The following is a 19,063-nucleotide window of genomic DNA, read 5'->3' on the forward strand; positions in this document are numbered from 1 at the left end:
TGGATGTATAGCAGAAGACTGTAGTGAATGGAAAAATTCGTAGCTGAGGGAGGGACTTTTCCCAGCAATGAATGTGAAATGTCTGGCTACGATTATGATGATCCCGATAAAGTTTTAGCTACATACTCTGTAGCCGCTGACGAGTCATCTACGAACTGAAGACGAGAAGGAGATGTCCCGCCTACTACGAGGACCTGAAGACGAAGGCGCCCGCTGGGCGACTGGGGGCACGTGCAGAGCCCACCTGTGGCTGGGCGCCGGCGCCATGTTGTGGGCCGTCCCGCGCAGCGCGTGGGCGTGTCGCGGAGGGGGTGGGGGCCGCCGAGGGGTGGGGGGGAGGGGCGGCGCCACGGCGGCCGGCTGGCAGCGAGGCAGCGCGGCAGTGGGCAGCCAGAGGCACAGCCAGCAGCCATGAGCAGCGGCCAGCAGCGAGGCGGCGCCGGCGCCGGGCCGCAGCACGCGCCCGACCACATCAAGCGGCCCATGAACGCCTTCATGGTCTGGTCGCGCGGACAGCGCCGCAAGATGGCGCAGGACAACCCCAAGATGCACAACTCGGAGATCTCCAAGCGGCTCGGCGCCGAGTGGAAGCTGCTCTCCGAGATGGAGAAGCGGCCCTTCATCGACGAGGCGAAGCGGCTCAGGTCAGTCACCTAGCTAGCTACCTTCCCTAAATCAGTCATAAGCCGCTGTCTAAAACGACAAGACCTGAAAACTTTTTCCACGTTTTCATCGCCCTGAAACGCCACTAAAATTTATCAGCCACTCGGGTCTGCCTTTCTATTCATCAAAATTTCGTATAGTTTCCTTCAGATGCACAAACTGTTCAACCGGATCACTCCTTCCGTTGCCTTCTCCAAACGGTGTCGGTTTCGACTTTCGTGTTGCTTATATGCCCAAATTCGTCGTCTGTTCTTCAGTAAAGAATTATTGTCTTTCGAACTCAGCTCTGCGCATTAGAGGCCAGATGACGATATTAAAGCAGGACGAAGGTTTAATGTCCTGTTGATTCTGAGGTTCCTAGACACGCAATCCACCTCGGATTGGTTAAGAACGAGCAACAGAAAAAGCCATAGTTCATGGCCTATTGAAGAAACAAGTCATGAATTATACTTAAATAGTAACACTTACATCCAGATGCATCTAAAGCTTACGTGTCGATTATCTTAACCACCGAGTTGTCTCGTTCGATACCTTAGGCACCCAGCACTCGAGATCCTCGCGAGAAACGAAATGATTTTAAAGAAATCACTAAACGTAACAAGTATACTTCCAGTTGTGGACTACGTATTAAATGTCTCATGTCAAGTTATGCGTATCTACGAAAAGACGTTCAAAAGAGCCCAGGACTGAAGCAAAGTGCTTTGCTAAACTAATGTCATCACGAGGCGCCTGGAAAGCTACGGCATACCTAGATTACGACTGCCGAGCAAGGTGACATCTTGGTGAAAGCGATTAATTCGTCCTCAAGAGCAGCAGGGTTGAAATGCCGTTCGGTCACACTTATTTAAGTTGGCCTGTGCCTCTTCTAACCCATTCAGCGGAATACCAACAGTCTCCCTACAAGCCAGACCGCTTCCTGCCATCGCCCTTGGCTGTCACAGCTAACGTTCGTCTCGCATTGCGGACGACGAGATCTGACGGCGGATTTTCTGGAGTTCAACCAGAAATATTCATTGCATGCCTCCAGAACTCTGACATAATTGGAATCCTGCACTTCCTTGACTTTGTTTCAGATTTCTTCACACAGTATGAAACCGGATTTATCAACACGTTAATTGAGGCGATTCTATTAATTGACATTACGTGATATAATTGGATCCATGACGGCCAAAGCGGTTAATTGCATCTCACCAAGAACTAGTCTGGGTTCAGCCTATTTCCTTTCCAGATAAACTAAATTCTTTTTCGAATCAGTCAGCTAATACCAGTCAAACTCAGATAAAACTGTATCGTCTGACGGTTATTTCGCTTGGAGCTCATCACTCTTCCAGGTCTCTTCTCTGCAATTTACATGTCGAAAAAGTATAAGAAATCTCTTTTCGCAACAGTTTGAAACCTTTAAGAAAGAACTATTGCTTTCTCAATAGGAAATAACGCGTGATTAGAGACATGTCCGCGAAAAATCTTCAAGTAGAGGCGATACAATGAAGCATACATTGTTTAATCCCATACACCGGAATAACGGTACAGTGTCACGCACATCGAATGTCAGATTCCCTTTATTCTGGAGGAAAACCTGCCTCTGTGTTACTATCTGGATTTTAGTAGCTTCCCCTTCATTTTAACAATTGTTGCATTTTGAGCGGAAGATTAGCAAACGTTTTCATTAGTGTTCATTACGATGAAACCACGCGCCGGTAGCCACAGGATTGGAAGATCGCGCGTCGCAATTAGCGGTCACGTGACCGCGACAAGCGACGGCTGCGCCCGCCCTGGCCTCTCGCCAGTAGCCGACACGCTCACGCACACGCAACACGCACTGCGAGCCTCGCTGCTGCCTCTGACAGCCACTTTGTGGACAGCTGGCGCACCCCTGGTTTCACTAAGTTGTGTCGCCAACAGTACACTATTGGGTTATCATTACTCATGTCATTACGTTGAACTTACAGTTTGCTTTAGACGTGGCGTAGTTCCAAATCATCAGCTCGACTGCAGACCACCTAATTGTTTTCAGTTGTTTGTTAAAGCACAGTATTCCATACAGCTAACATTTAATGCTGAGTAGAGTAAGACGCCGTGAAAATTCTGTTTTTGCGAAACAGACCGACAGAGTTAACGTGAACAACTAAGCCCAAGAATGACAATGCTTATCATTGACCGTTGCGTCTCGTGAAATTGATTTTACAGAGTTTCTTGTATTTGTCCGATCCACTAATGCTAGGATTTATCTTCCTTCTATAGATGTTATTCAGACAAACAACTTGCTAATGTGCGAATTAACCTGTGATATATAAGTTCCTCATCAATTCCTTACATGCAGTATCTATGCAAGCTGACTCGCATGAAGTATTTCCTAACTGAGACAGACTGTTGCGTCGAAACGATGACGTGTGGCAAACTGCTTCGCGTGCCACAGTCGATACTAGTTAGTTTACATTCGAACTGATGCTACAGAACAATGTCCCGTCAAAAGGAAATTGTCGATAGAACAAAATAGTACTGAGCAGCAAAATGTTAAAAGCCTCTCATTCTGCATGAAAGCTTATTCCCGGGTATCTTCGGAAATCTGTCCATTATATTGCTGAACTCATCGTTCGACTCTTATAGAGAGAATATTTACATCGAATAAGACACTTTCTGTATGCAACGAGTTCTCTAAGGGAAAAGACATCTGCACATGTGCTTTCACAGGAAGCTCATATATACTGAGGGGTCTGGAATCCTGTCACGGACTGTTGCTGAGAAGAGAGTAGCAGCTTTTATTATACACTGCTATAAACACAGCGTGTAACATGAGTAAGAACTGCTATCCTTGAAGAAACGTTCTTACAGGTCGTTGCAACGCACTTGTGATAGTTTACGACTAGTTACGACTAGTTGGTAAATGGTCTTTATGTACATACACTGTAGACTAGAACTTCATAGAATGAAGCTTTACCAAAAACTAAACATTTGCCGATACCGAAAAATATTGCGTAGCCTACGGATGTACTACCCCGTTGTATTTACGCAAAGAATTATGATCTCCAGTAAAAAATATACAGAAGATTTGCTAAGCACTGTCTTTTGAGTAAGAACCAGTGTGCGACATATTTCGCAGGACTAAGAAGACCTGTGCAGATTTCATCTGGTTTGCCACTGTATTTGATACCTCCCAGGTTTGCAAAATCGTTCTGCACATGTGCGGAGTTCTTTTGTGTAACCGTACCGTCGCGGGCTAATTGTTTCATTCGTACTTACTGCAACCCCAGTGTTGTCAGTTAGTGTAAGAATTGTCACCGGCTTAATGCTTTCATTTAGGAGCAGTTAAGGTGGGGAAGAATGATCTTCTATTTCAAACATTTCGAAGTTTTGCGAACAGGATGTGGGTGACTTAACTTCTGCGTCACATCCGATGAATGTTCCCTTTCTGGATCTTCTTTTAACTGAAAACGCGTGATTCGATAAGATAATTCCACTGAGAGGTATTTGAGGTCAAGTATCTAGCCAGCAGAACACGTGAAGATCGTCATTTTTAAAAGAATATATTGCATCTTGTCCGACGAGGAATCCTCTGCCAATCTTAGAAAACATTTTTCATTTTACAATTTCACCTTGTTTGTTTTCCCTTTAAACGAAAATCCAAAATTTTTATAGTATGGCCATATGATGCAATTTATATTAAGATTAATACATTTACTTCAGTTATTAAATTGCAGCGACATTTCTGTGAGACATTTTGATTGTAGGGGCATCGCTAATCGCCTGAATAGAGCGCATTTGTGCTATATAATCCGAGAACAGAGACTACTTTAAGCTCAAATTAATTGTGTAAAACGTACGCGGTTAGTGCTGCGCTGTTTAGAACATTGTGTATGTGTTAGTTCTGTTGACACAATTTTCTCTGCCTAAATTCAGTCTTTTTATTTGGATAAACTTTTGGTACGGTTTGCTGTATTTATTATATTATGAGTTATCGTGGAAAACTTTACCTCGTGCATAAGGATGAGAGGTGTGGCAGAATGACAGCCTCTATCCAAGACACTATCCTGTCGCTAGAATTGTAAATTTTAGAGGTGGAATTTCAAAGTTCCATTTAATGTTAAGTGACCTACACACCATAATGAGTCCAATAGGAAAGGCAAAAAAAACTACAGAAAAAAACCAGAAAACATTTATGGGCTGAGAGAAGAATCGCTCGACGAGTCGCAGGTGTTTTGTGACGTCTCACATTACTATCTTGTAACCACTAACGCTTCCAGCTTCAACTTTATTTAACGATTTCATGTAAAACAGACATACGTAACACTACACTACCTCAAGATATTGACTCCAAAGAAAGGAAAATATTAGACTCTAGGGCTCAAATCAATCAAAGACGTTGAATGCAAAATACCAGCGCTGTAGAGCAGTCTAAGATTAAGCACACATGTTGGATTCCATATTTTTGTTCTGATTCGTAAATACATCATATAAAATAAGTGAATCAACTCATATCACAATGGAAAATGAAATAAAATACGTGCTACATTAATATTTAATTGGCTTCAAAAACTAATATTGGTTATGGCTCAACGTCAACATGTCTCAGTATATGCGATGAGGATTTTTCAGTAAACTGCAGACAGTTCGTTAAATTAATGTGACACGAAAAGAACAATTTTAAATTCAACGTAAAGGTAAACTGTGAAATTATACTTTATAAAAGAGTCACGCATTTTTCTTGGTATTCAGAGAAAGTTTCATAAAATAAAAAGTGGAACAACTTTGCCTACATCAAAGAAAAGTAAACTTCCTGGAAAATCGTCATCCCCGCGTAGGTCGATGTTCATTGTAACTATATCGAAATTAATTACAGTTACTAACATGATGCTCTTACTGCGATATTTATATCATTCGAATTCTTACAATATATTGTTGATTCGACGCTGAACTTGACCAATAACTTTAGTGCCACCATGCTGTAATGCGGCGAATAGTGGTGCATTACATGCTAGACCGGAGACCGGATATTACCCGCTGAATAGTAAATTCTGCTTTACTTGTACGACGACAGGCGTTGTATTCATAGTTGACATAAAACGTAGACGTCTGCGGATAATAACTACAGATGTTATAGAAGTTCTGATTACTCAAACATCAGTAAACAGTAAAGAATATCGCAGAGCAATAAACCACAAGCTTGTTGTAGACGGAGTTTATTTTCTGTCCATGCAGTGGGCTAATAGAAGAGTGCTGACACTAAGAAGTACAGGAAAACCTCGAAAAATTGGTAGAATTAAGCCTTCGAGTATATCACAGAGAAAAACGCTTTGCTTTGGTACCGTCCTCCCCTTCTCTTCCTGTTTTACTCTTCTCACGTATGTAGAACTATAAAATACAATTTTCCCGAAGACCTACTTCAAATATTCACGAGTTGTCCTGCTTCTGGAGTTCAGGCTTGTTGGTGCCACTATCATTACCAGTCTGTTCCTGGGCACATTAGCAGCTGTCGCACTAACTGGTCATTTCTTCTGGTGCTTCCCTCGCATACTTCCTAACGCCACAAAATAAGAGGAGGTCAGCACACCACTACTAAATATGAGAATTCCTTGGGAATGTCGAAAACATGAGGTGCATAACTCAGAATAATTGTAGTGCCTGCTCAGTAAAATGAAAACTACTTGAAAAATATTACTTGATATGTTCTAAAGCTCTTCGAGTGAACAAAGCTATACCTTTGTCTGATTTTCCCCGTTTCTAGTATCAATGAATTATTAACGTATGTTCATCTTGCAAAAACGCGTTGTATTCATGGACTATCTTGCTCTCAGTAATGTCCTTCCCTCCGTCCCTCCTCCCTCCCTCTCTCTCTTTCTCTCTCTCTCTCTCTCTCTCTCTCTCTCTCTCTCTCTCTCTCTCTCTCTCTCTCTCACACACACACACACACACACACACACACAACACACACACACATACACACATGAGAGCATGAGCGCACTCTCATACACGAATATTGCATTTATGTCATATTTATATTTTACATTTTTAATTCAAGGTAATGTTTTGATCGCCATGTAATATCCAGACACATTTTCTGTAAACATTTTGGATCATTCTCTCCAATCATGATGTAACTGATTTTTGTTGTAATTATCTGTGATTTAGGTGACTCTAGTTAAGTGCTGCTCATAACGAAGCAGCCATTTTCACCGTGAGAGTCCACTGATTAACTCAATTTTGCGACTGACGCGGAAGGTTTCCTGAAGTTCGGTGTTTCCCACATTTTCAGTATCATTAACTTTATGCATGATTATTTCGAGGATTATCCAGAATGTTAGCTTCTCTGGGCACCACAACAGTGCATATCAAACTTCGCGAAAACAAAAGCATATATGTGAGAGGTGTAGGATGCGGCTATTATGTACGCCACTCCTCATCTCTATTAACGATCCTGCTTTCTTTTCACAGTTCAAAATGTGGGAAGTGTCTCGTTCAGAGCCACTTACGACAACCAGATCCAAGCATACCGCTGTTTCACTAAATAGTCAGAAGCAGATGACGTGAAGGCTCGTTTGAAATTATACAACCGATTTCATTTCCAATCACTGTCCAGTTCGATTTTATGCTCCGACTTTAATGACGTCATAGCTGCGAGACTTCGGACCTTACTCTTCCCTCATTGAGAGCTGAGTATCGTTGTTTTTTGCTGATTTAGATCCAAGTAAACTTAATAGAAGGTACGCCGTATATACTATATACTTTATTCTTTAGCAATCATGAACAACAACGGTGAAGTTACATAATTCATAAAAGTAATCTCAACACACAATAAAGAGGTATGTATGTATGCTCAACATCCTTTCCTAAACGTCTGTGTAGATTTCAACCACACTCAGTACACATACCGGCTGTTATCTGTAAAGAAGTGCTGTGCGAGTAACGCCTTCTTCTCAGAGGGTTAGGGGTGGGGGCGAAAAAGAAGCGAAAGGCACTGCTGGCAAATACTAAGACTATATTAATCCAGTATTGAGAGCATTTAGCGACATGCAACAAAACTTACAAATAATTTCAACCCTCTACTATTTTCTTGCTGACGTCCCTAAACTATAATGAAAGGAAAAAATTTATAGCTCACTACATGTTCGCTATTCGTGCAGTAAAACCGCCGCATCAGGCATGGCGTTTTAATTTATTACTTTTTTATTACTAACTCTATTCGCAGTATACTGCGCAGACAGTATCCACTTATACCACAGAATATCTCTGCAAAATTATATAATTGTATGACACATAGTTCGGGACACATGACGTCACAAACATTGAGATGCGTCAAAAACTAGGATTTCTTACCCAGACTATACTCCTCCAGTATCTGATATTGAGAGCACTTAGCGGCTTTAAACACAATTTCAAAACTTTTACTCGCTTGCCTGCTTCCAGTCAAATATTTAACTCATTATCTCATGTGTAATCAGAACTGTGAAACTATTTTATACATTTAAGTGCGATTCAGTAAAGAATCGGCGTTTTACTGGCTGCTTACTATCTGCAAATGAGCACTGTCGGGTTAAGAACCACCTACATCCCATAGAGCTGGGAATGAAAAGGGGGTGGCATTGAAACATAGCTTAGAAACATCTGGAGCAGTTTCAACCGAATTTGTTTGACAGATGACTTTTTAAATGGTTCAAAAGGCTCTGAGCACTATGGGACTTAACTTCTGAGGTCTTCAGTCCCCTAGAACTTAGAACTACTTAAACCTAACTAACCTAAGGAGATCACACACATCCATGCCCGAGGCAGGATTCGAACCTGCGACCGTAGCGGTCACGGGGTTCCAGACTGTAGCGCCTAGAACCGCTCGGCCACTCAGGCCGGCCGATGACTTTTTATTTGTATAAAAATACTGTGGGAGTAGGATTCCGTATTAGGCCTACCATTAGGTTTGAGGGTGTTTGGATGAGAAGGGGTGACTCTGAAATGTTCGAAAATAATCTGGTTGCATTTATTTCATACATTTTGTTGACTTGGAATACTTCCAAAAGTACGAAGTCCAATTTGTCTCTTATTTGTGCTCTTCAGTGTTTCACCCAGGTCGCGAGAATGAGCAGTGCAGCAAGCCAATAATTTTAACAAAGTGTTTCGAGACCTAAGTTCAAGCTGCACGGCCGAGTACCACAGAAAAATTTAACGTCCTCTTTGGAATAGCGAGGTGTAAAGCAGCAAAATTCGGATATGTTAGTGTACAAATATATGTAATTGCGTGGGCCTCCGCGGCCAGAGTCAGCTGACGTAAAGGTTTTCTAAGAATGCGACAGCGTCATAATGTAAAACACTATAGTGTGTGTATACTATATAATGAAGCTTTTTACATTATGGCGCGGTATCAGAGTGTGCAATATACGTCACAAAATCATATGTTCAACATCTCCTACTAAACCCTGGATCGGTTTCAACCAAACGTGATACATACATTATGAACTATCTGGAAAGAAATACTGTGGTGATAAAATGCAGCAAGGAGAAAGTGGACAGAGAGAGGAGGGATGAAGAGATGGACAAAGAGAGAATGTAGGGGACGAGATTAATACAGAAAGGGAGGAGGAAAAGACGGACAGAGAGGAGGATGGATAGAGAGACGGGCAGGAAGAGATGGACAGAGAAAGGAGTAAAGAGGCGATGGAGTGATAGAAGATTGGAATAAATAATGAACCAAGCAATGCCGGGCTTTTCAGCCAGTTGGAAATGATAGTGATTACTTAACGGGAATTGTGTTTTGTTTCATACAGTAACGTTGCCCAGTTCATCAGCTTCGTCCCTTTACTGATAGGGTACTACTCCCGACGGTGTGACAAACGGCTGCGATCTGACTACTTATGGTTACGCGCTGGTTACTCTTATTTTTCTCTCCATTATCTTCCAAATAGTTAAATATATCAGAAACCGGATGATTTAAGATTGAAGAGATGTAAATAAACTGTTTACTACAGATCATGACCATTATCTGCAAGAAATATAGGTATCAGTGAAACATCGGTATCTGTATTTGTTCCAGCAGAGCTGTAGTTCTCTTCCTGACCTCTGAAACCTACCTAGTCAGTTCTCAGGTAACCTACAGTTTAGCACGGAGTGCGAAACGCGGTGCTGTGTGACATTTTTCCCCTTTAACAAATCATTGCCACAGAGGAAAGAAACGATAACTAACACAGTCGGTTGGGGGGATCCGTACCAGGTCGGGTTGACAGAGGAGACAGAGAAGATCCAAAGAAGGACGGCGCGTTTCGTCACAGGGTTATTCGGTAAGCGTGATAGCGTTACGGAGATGTTTAGCAAACTGAAGTGGCAGACTCTGCAAGAGACTCGCTCTGCATCGCGGTGTAGCTTGCTGTCCAGGTTTCGAGAGGGAGCGTTTCTGGATGAGGTATCGAATATATTGTTTCCCCCTACTTATGCATCCCGAGGAGATCACGAATGTAAAATTAGAGAGATTCGAGCGCGCACGGAGGCTTTCCTGCAGTCGTTCTTCCCGGAACCATACGCGACTGGAACTGGAAAGGAAGGTAATGACAGTGGCACGTAAAGTGCCCTCCGCCACACACCGTTGGGTGGCTTGAGGAGTGTAAATGTAGATGTAGATGTAGGTGTAAAAAACCTTAAGACCGACTGAGGAACCCGGCGATGAATTTTGTATCTGTAACCTGAAACTTCCAAGATCTTTTTAAATTTTTCTTCATATTTGTTTCTTCATGTACTGTATTTCGCTGCTTTTTTTCCTTTTTCGTTTTTTCTATTTATTCCATTTTATTTGATAAATTTTTATTTTTAAATTTTAAAATTTTTCTATTCCACCCTTTTCATTTAACTTTTTCTATTTTTGTTTTACCATTTATTTTATTTTCCTTTTTTCGTTTGTTGATGTCATCCTTGACCATCGATCATGTATGGTTAGAACTGCAATATCTGTAGCACCGAAGGGAGTACTCCCACTTGGACACCGAGCCACACGTTTTGCAATAATCGACAATATTAGGCTGATGCTATGGTCACCCCCAAATTTCTAGCTCACGTACACACGAATCAGAAACGGTATTAATGGCCCGCAGGCCGGGGTGGCCGAGCGGTTCTAGGTGCTACAGTCTGGAACCGCGCGACCGCTGCGATCGCAAGTTCGAATCCCGCCTCGGGCATGGGTGTTTGTGATGTCCTTAGGTTAAAGTAGTTCTAGGTTCTAGGAGACTGTGACCATAGCAGTTAAGTCCCATAGTTCTCAGAGCCATTTTAACCATTTTTTATTAATGGCCCGATGCAGTGAAGCAAATTAAAGAGCGACGACAGGCACATATGGAGAAGCGGAGGTGCGCGCTACATCACGGCATTATTTGCCACCGACGGGCGTTGCGGCCAGATAACTGCGTGGCGACGCTCCGGCGCTCGCGGCAGCCGCGGACAGCGGCGCTGGGGGCCGTCAGATAGCGCGCAAACAAATCACAGGCCGATTAAAGCCGCGTGCCGGCCCCCGCCCTGCTTCTTTGCGCGGAGCGACGTGGCGCGTCCGAAAATCAATGAGGGCGGTCGGCGGTCGCGCAACACGGGGCCAGCAGGCGGCGGCAGAGGCAGCGACGCCGCCGGATGCACTCGCCGTCTCCCGCATCACTCTCTCCACATCCTCCTCAGACTGTTCACTCCACATTCTCTGCCTCCTCTTTTCTTTTTTGAGTCATCAATCTTCTGATTGGTTTGATGAGGACCGCAACAAATTCGTCTCCTGCTTTAACGTCTCCATCTCATAGTAGCTCTTCCAATCATAGTCCTCAGTTATACTGACGGGAAAAAATCGTGACACGTAAAAATAAATAGCGTGGAGTAATGCAATTTCGGGAATACATTTTTACAGGGAACATTTTTAGGCCATTAACACACGAAGGATAAGGGTTAAGTTTCCAGAATGAGATTTTCACTCTGCAGCGGAGTGTACGCCGATATCAAACTTCGTGGCAGATTAAAACAACGTGCCGGAGCGAGACTCGAACTCGGGACCTTCGCTTTTCGCGGGCTAGTGCTCTACCAACTGAGCCATCCAAGCACGACTCACTCCGCCTCCTCACAGCTTTACTTCTGCCAGTACCTCGTCTCCTACCTTCCAAACTTTACAGAAGATCTCCTGCGAATCTTGCAGAACTAGCACTCCTGAAGCAGGAGAGCCTCTGTAAAGTTTGGAAGGTAGGAGACGAGGTACTAGAAGAAGTGAAGCTGTGAGGACGGGTCGTGAGTCGTGCTTGGATAGCTCAGATGGTGCAGCACTTGCCCGCGAAATGTAAAGGTCCCGAGTTCGAGTCTCGGTCCGGCACACAGTTTTAATCTGCCAGGAAGTTTCATATCAGCGCACACTCCGCTGCAGAGTGAAAATCTCATTCTGGAAACATCCTCCAGGCTATGGCTAAGCCATGTCTCCGCAATATCCTTTCTTTCAGGAGTGCTAGTTCTAAAAGGTTGCCAGGAGAGCTTCTGTAAAGTTTGGAAGGTAGGAGACGAGATACTGGCAGAAGTAAAACTGTGACGACGGGGCGTGAGTCGTGCTTGGGTGGCTCAGTTGGTGGAGCACTTACCCGCGAAAGACAAAGGTTCCAAGTTCGAGTCTTGGTCCGGAACACAGTTTTAATCTGCCAGGAAGTTTGATACGGGTTAATGTAAGCGGCCCTTATGCAATTGCAAACGTGAAATTCTGGTACGTTAATAATGTCGAATGAAACCATGCAAAGGTGCACGGATTGTGCGTACAGGTGCCGGGTGTCAGTTTGTGAGATGATGTTCCACATCTGCGGCACTTGGTCGGTCCTTAGAGGAAAGGTTAATGCTGTTTGTGGATGATGCTGGAGTTTTCGACCGCCTATGATTCATATGTGTTCGATTGGAGAGAGATCTGGTTATCTGTCACCCCAAGGCAACTTGGAGACACTCTGTAGAGTACGTTGGGTTACAACGGCGATGAGCGAGCATTATCCTGTTGGAAAACACCCCCTGCAATGCTGTTCATGAATAGCACCACAAAAGGTCGTATCACCACGTGGTCGTATAGATTTGCAGTCAGGTACGTGAAATAACCACGAGCGCGCTCCTGCTGTCGTACGAAATCTCGCCTCAGACAGTAGGTCCAGGTGTTTGTCCAGTGGGTCGAGAACGCAGATAAGTTGCTTGCAGGCGCTCATCTGGTCTCCTTCTAACCAGCACACAGCCGTCAATGGCACCGAGCAGCACCAGCTGTCATCAGAAAACACCCCGCCCACCAATGAGCTCTCGCCTGACACCACTGAAGTCGAAAATGGCTGCGGTTTGGGGTCATTGGAATGCATGCTACAGGGCGTCTGGTTCAGAGCTGTCCTTGAAGTAACCGATTTGCAACAGTTCGTTGCGTCACTCTGGTGCTGCTACTCCTCAGATTGCTGCAGCAGATGCAGTATGATGAGCCAGAGCTCTACACCGAACACGATGGTTTTCCCTCTCGGATGTGTCACATGTCTGTCCGGAGCCCGGTGCTGGTGCGACCGTACATTCCCGTGACCGCAGCTGTCAGCAGTCATGTACAGTGGCTGCACTCCTGCTAAGTCTTTCTGCAGTATCGCAGAAGGAACATCCAGCTAGTCGTAGCTCTAATACACAACCTCGTTCAAACTCAGATAGGTGCTGATGATAGCGTCTTTGTCTCCTTAAAGGTATTCTTGACTGACGTTAACTCACCACCCATTGTCTCAAACGAAATAACATTCACGACAGTCTCAGTGTGTATTTACAGCAAACTTGATTTGCATCCTCATAGTGAGTTACTATTGCTACTCTTATGTGATTGGCATGAAATCTGAGTATACGTTAACTTTCAAATCTAGAAACACGACTATCAACATTAGTTTACGTCGCACAACTCCTTCTTCGGGTTGTGATTTTGTTTCTGCCAATGTATTTGTTGAATTTATTCCAATCTCTCAGTTCCCTTAGAATTTTTACACTCTGCAGCTCCCTTTGTTACCATGGAAGTTATTTCCTGATGTCTTAACAAATGTTTTGTCATTCTGTCCCTTCTCCTTGTCACTATTTTCCTATATTCTTCTCTTCGTTGAATTCGCAAAGAACATCCTGATTCCTAATCTTGGCAATCCAATCTGTTCTAGCAGAGTTCTACTCTACATCTACTGCCGTGTTCCACAAGATGGCGTACGATTAACGCAAGCGCTTATCTGATGTGTCGTTCTAGTGGGAGGGGTTTTCACTGTCTCCCCCGCGCCTCGAAATTGAAGTTGCCATGCCCCTCCCCCAAATTTGGCGTGGCACATGTGATTCAAATTTTATAAATAAAAAGCACAGTGTTTTGCATGTTATACAGAACTGATTTATGTTGTTAGCCGGTTTACGGCTTCACCCTACTTTAAACTTACTATCGTCGTCAAAGTAGTTGCAACGTTTGTCAAAGACATTCAAACAGATGTTAATCATAAGCGGGGCACAAGCACAGGGTAAATGTCATCTTTGACGGTTCATAGATAATGGAATAAAGAGTAAGATAGAGAGTAAGATAGAAGAAATATAAGCAGCAAACTCGAAATAACAGTGTCTGTACAACAATTTAAATCAAATTAACAATCCCAATCAAATAAAATCGTTCATTTAATTCAGACTGTCACATTGACGCATTTTCTTCTGGAGTTTAGTGTAAATGTTTCTTCTGGTTTCCTCCCTTTACATTCATTTCCCTTTTAACTTTTCTCCTTTTAATTGCATTGCCATCGCTCCACCAAAGATGACATTCACCCCGTATTTGTGCCTCAATCTTGGTTTTCAATGCCGTTCGCGAATATGGTTCGTTCTTTGAGGACGATAGCCAGTCAAAGTCGGATGATGGCCGTCTAGGGTGAAAACCGGTTAACAAAATATATTAATTCTGTAGAACATAAACAAATTGTGCTTTTCATTTATAATTACATTCTCCTACCAAGAAGAGACGGAAGATTTAGTTAACCTGCCTACAATTTTAACAATAATAACAATGAAATGTTTTAATATAATCCTTACAACAATTTACGTTAGCGGCTGTATACTGGTTTTGCTTTGGGGCGGGTGTCCACACCCCCAAACAATAAGTATCAATATCTGTGGGATCTGAGTGGACTTTCAGCTGTTCGCAATAGTCGCTATCTTTTAACGAACACATAGAAATTGTTTGTGTTGTAATGCCACCAGTCACTATAATTAGAGGAAGAAGTTTCAGACTCTCATCCAATCATCGCTCACTATCAATGCCTTGGATGGCTCACATGAGGATGACTGGTAGGTGCCCAATATACATAAATGTCTCTAGACTTAGCGTATACTTTGCTTTCGCCTAGGTATCCTGTTCCACTGTTCCATTTATATTTATATTCCCAGTCTACCCCTCAAACACAAACATTATAGTTATCTTTGTATTAATCGACCACAGTATTATTGCACCTGGGAATGAAGGCACTTTAGTCGGTTGATTCTGAGTTTTTATCGTGATATTTCACGAGGAACGCTTAACCACTTCATAGTATATGCAGAACTGTCCTAAAGTCATTTGCAGTGTGATGCCTTTCCCTTAGTCTCCACAGTACTTTTAATATAGCCTCGTCTTTCTGATAACGGCCATGGAAGGCCAAGTGCAAAAATATCGTGGTCGGGTAGTACTGTTGAAACATTGGTGTAGACACATAAAAGTCATGAAGATGTACCATTTCCTCCGTTCCCGACAGTTGCTTCAGGTGACTTCTTAGTTACTTGTGAGAGTGCACATTATTTTAGTCAGTGATGTACAAATAAGAAAATTCAGTCTGATAGTGCGAGAATTTCCTGATTTACTTCTGTTTCTGACTATGGCCACGGGTCAACAGGGCTTTTCTGCGAATTACAGGATACATCTTTTGTTTCATAGTTAATACAAAAATAACTGTAATGTTTGTGTTCGAGGGTTAGACTGGGAATGTGTTACACTGCTTTAGGCTCCTTTCGTCTCGGACTCAGTGAGATGGCAGGGCGATTACAACACTGCACTGGTCTTCAGGAGGAGCAGCGGTGACAGCCCCTACGGAGCGTGCTGGCGCAGTGGTTGGCGTACTGGACTCGTATTCCGGAGAACGACGCTTCAGATCCTCGTCAGGCCATCCAGAGTTAGGTTTTCCGCGTTTTTCATAAATAACTCTCCACTCTTACCCTAATCGACCTTTAACAACGTAATCGTTGACAAGGCGCTAAATCTCACAAGTGACACTGTATAGTTCCAGAGACGTTTTCAAGTCTCAAAGATCTATGATGCATGTAAACAGATTGAAGCGACAAATGAAAACTTGTACAAGGCCGGGATTCGAGCTTAAGGCTCACGTTTTTTCTAGGTCGATGCGCTAACCACTAAGCGTCTTCGAGATTTCTGTTTCTGCTTTTGGGGTACCATATATTTTTCTTGCATCTACCTCTTCCACATCTTTCTTCATGCTATTGGACGGTTATACCTTTTAAACTTTTCTCTCTGTAACTCTGTTCTTGGATCTACGCTTACTTACAACTTCTCACTAATATCATCACTTTGAAACTTTAACATTACTTCAGCGACTAATTGCATTTTTAAAAATAATTTTCATATTTCTCTGGCATATTCTGCTTTATTATACTGACGTTGACTGATGATTTCGTTTCCTAGCAAGCGACTCTACAGCTTATTTCGGGTCAGACTTTTTGTTCTCCTTAATACACACATACGTACTTCGCAAGTAACTAAACGTTACCACTTCTAGAAGCATTCTTTTCGATTGCTACTGAGCGAGGAAAGACTGTATGTATTCCTTTGCATATTCCCCAATCTCTCTCCTCTTGTCACTAACGAAATGTTTCATGTACACTACCTAACTGTTTTACAGGTGACACGAAAAATCAGTGTCTCGGATTGGATGAACAGTATTTCGTGAGAGGTAGTGGCACCTTCCATCCAGCCATTCGTTAAGAATTCTGAGCTTCACAATAACACTTCTGTATAAATTGAATCACACTGTTGCAGCCTCTTTACCTAAATTACTGGTACATCTCCTGAAAACATACCTCAACAGCCTACATTAATAGTTTCACACCTAATATGTTGGTGATCGTTATTCTTATTTGTTCCTTTGAACTACAACAAAACCACTCAGCACTTAAAAAGTGATAGATTGAAGCAGTATTGATGCCTGGTTATGCCTGCATCAGAGTGTTTCGCTTCGAAATTATAATTCAGAATTTTTAAGCACATTGTATTTGAACTGGCCACTTAGCACTTTTCAAGCTATTTTACGAGTACGGCTTCTTCTGTTGTGATGTCTGAGGTCAACATTTGCTGTTACTATTTGAAGCATATTGAGGAATCCTGGAAACATTTTTATCACCCTTCTCCTCTAGTTTATTTACAAAGGTTCTTCTACAATTTCTGTCGCACATTTCAATACACCAATTCTTACGTACTTTCGCAATTTTACACGTTGTGCAATACTGTCTTTTCTTCTATCACGTTAATTCTTTGTAGTGAGATTTATTTTCATCCTAAGAACAGTATTTTTGAATTGGTTCCACATGATGCGGGGTCCGCATAGAGCAATTCTGTTACTATACTCCTCCTGTTACATTCATTGCTTAACTGATACGGACTGTAAAGCGAGTCGGAAACGATTATAACTCATTTTTCTATTTCACCTTCCATAACTACATTCAGCTCCTGACTTCAACATTCTGTTTCATATTACCATATTATTACCTTCAAACGTCTTATGTACCACACTTGGAACAGTCCCCGCTCTGAAATTCGACTGAAAATTGTTTTATTTTAGGAATGCTTTGTTAAGAAGGATCCATCATAAATTAAAAAGATCTCTCAAGTCACATTCCTACACTTACTGTTTGGATCTCTCTGCCGCACATAGTTGCTTATTCTTTGACTATATGGGACAGTTTCTCATTTTTAGGACTAGATGTTTGTGAATCTTTGCTATACGCTCTGTTCTCTTAGTTTAATTTCTAGAAAAGGAAAAATTATGTTTAACATTTAACAGTAATCGGTACTGTTCTTAAAATTTTTAAGGGTATCCACGCAAAATATCGGGTTCTCTAAGAGATTTTTCAGGGTACTTGCTATTCCTGAAGAGATTATTTCCGGTCATCAGTTGAAAATTACTAAGGAAAACTCCTTGTTAAAACTATCAGGAGAAACAAGATACTTGCACCAATTTAACTCACTATTCACGTTTTTTTTCCCTGGATTAATTAATGACTAAGGTAAGAGGCTTCTGTACACCTCTTGCGTGCATCAAGTACAACTTCGTTACCTCTATACTATGCTTCATAGCTCATTAACTACCGCTGTCAGCAATCCTCCGACAGCAGGGGCCTGCCTATCGCATTTCATTATTCCACATGCAAACGACCTCATCATGGCGAAAAAAAGCAAGCGCTAACTGGCCCACATCTCTTTCGTAATTGTGTCACTAACCGTTTTGTTACAAAGAGGCACCTCGTGAAGAACAACGCCCATTGTTTGCCTTTCATTTACATACATTTTCTATGGTATACTGAAGGAGAACCAAATAATCACAGACACTTCCAAATTAACGCCTCAACAGTGCACAGTCAGCAGTGAGAAATTACGAAAATAGGAATCTGAGCAAGAACGTGCGGTCCCCGTTTTCGCACAAAGAGAAATAATGTGAGATGAATGAGGGCACATACTTACAGGAAAAGTGGGAATACACAATTATTGAAGGATAGAGCGTTGCACGGCGCCACAGCTCCTAACGAGGCAGCCAACTTACTTTGCGACACGTAATCAGGTGTATCTAAATTTAATGCTGCTTCTATTAGAAACTGTTTCTACACGATTTTATATTGACAAATATTTGCAAACAGGCCAGTACCTCGTTTAAAGGATAGCTGGCTACCACGTGCAGGGTACAAGCAAAACCACGCCAAAACATTTTGCGGAGCGGAAGTCAGGGGCTCCAAGACAATTATCTGAGAGAGCGGGCCCTCGTGCTGCCGACGTGCGAGGAGATCATACACAGCGCGAGGTGGAACATAAACAAATTTCCGCGTCGTGAATTTCAAGCTTGCAACGGATGATATTTCCAGGCTTTTATCTGATATCTTTATGGGATCGGCATGTTAGTTTCGACTGGGCAATGTTAGTGATACAGGTAGCGGATGCGCTTTCCTGTCACCACCCTTTCCTCTCAGAGACGGAATTCATGGAGCCCAAATATCTGTGTCTAGTATTAACCCATGTGAAAGCGTGAGTAAGTAGTGCAGCAAGGAGAGCACAAGCGCTGTTTGTTAGTGTGGGTTGCCTACTTCAGGGCCAAAACTATCATTCTCTTTTCATTGACTGCTCCTTAACCTTTGTTCTGCTAAGAGGGTTATGACA

General features: G+C 42.7%; 1 protein-coding gene across 1 annotated transcript in view; it reads left to right on the forward strand.

Annotated features, from left to right (window-relative positions):
* Positions 1-387: 387 nt before the first annotated feature.
* LOC126326429 (transcription factor sox-3-like) overlaps positions 388-19,063 on the forward strand; it is a 162,752-nt gene continuing 144,076 nt past the window's right edge. The window contains exon 1 of the mRNA XM_049995639.1: positions 388-644. Within this exon, the coding sequence (XP_049851596.1) occupies positions 412-644 (233 nt within the window). The 5' untranslated portion in view covers positions 388-411. The remainder of the gene's footprint in view (positions 645-19,063) is intronic.

This window comes from Schistocerca gregaria, chromosome 2, assembly GCF_023897955.1.
Source record: "Schistocerca gregaria isolate iqSchGreg1 chromosome 2, iqSchGreg1.2, whole genome shotgun sequence".
Lineage (NCBI taxonomy): Eukaryota > Metazoa > Arthropoda > Insecta > Orthoptera > Acrididae > Schistocerca > Schistocerca gregaria.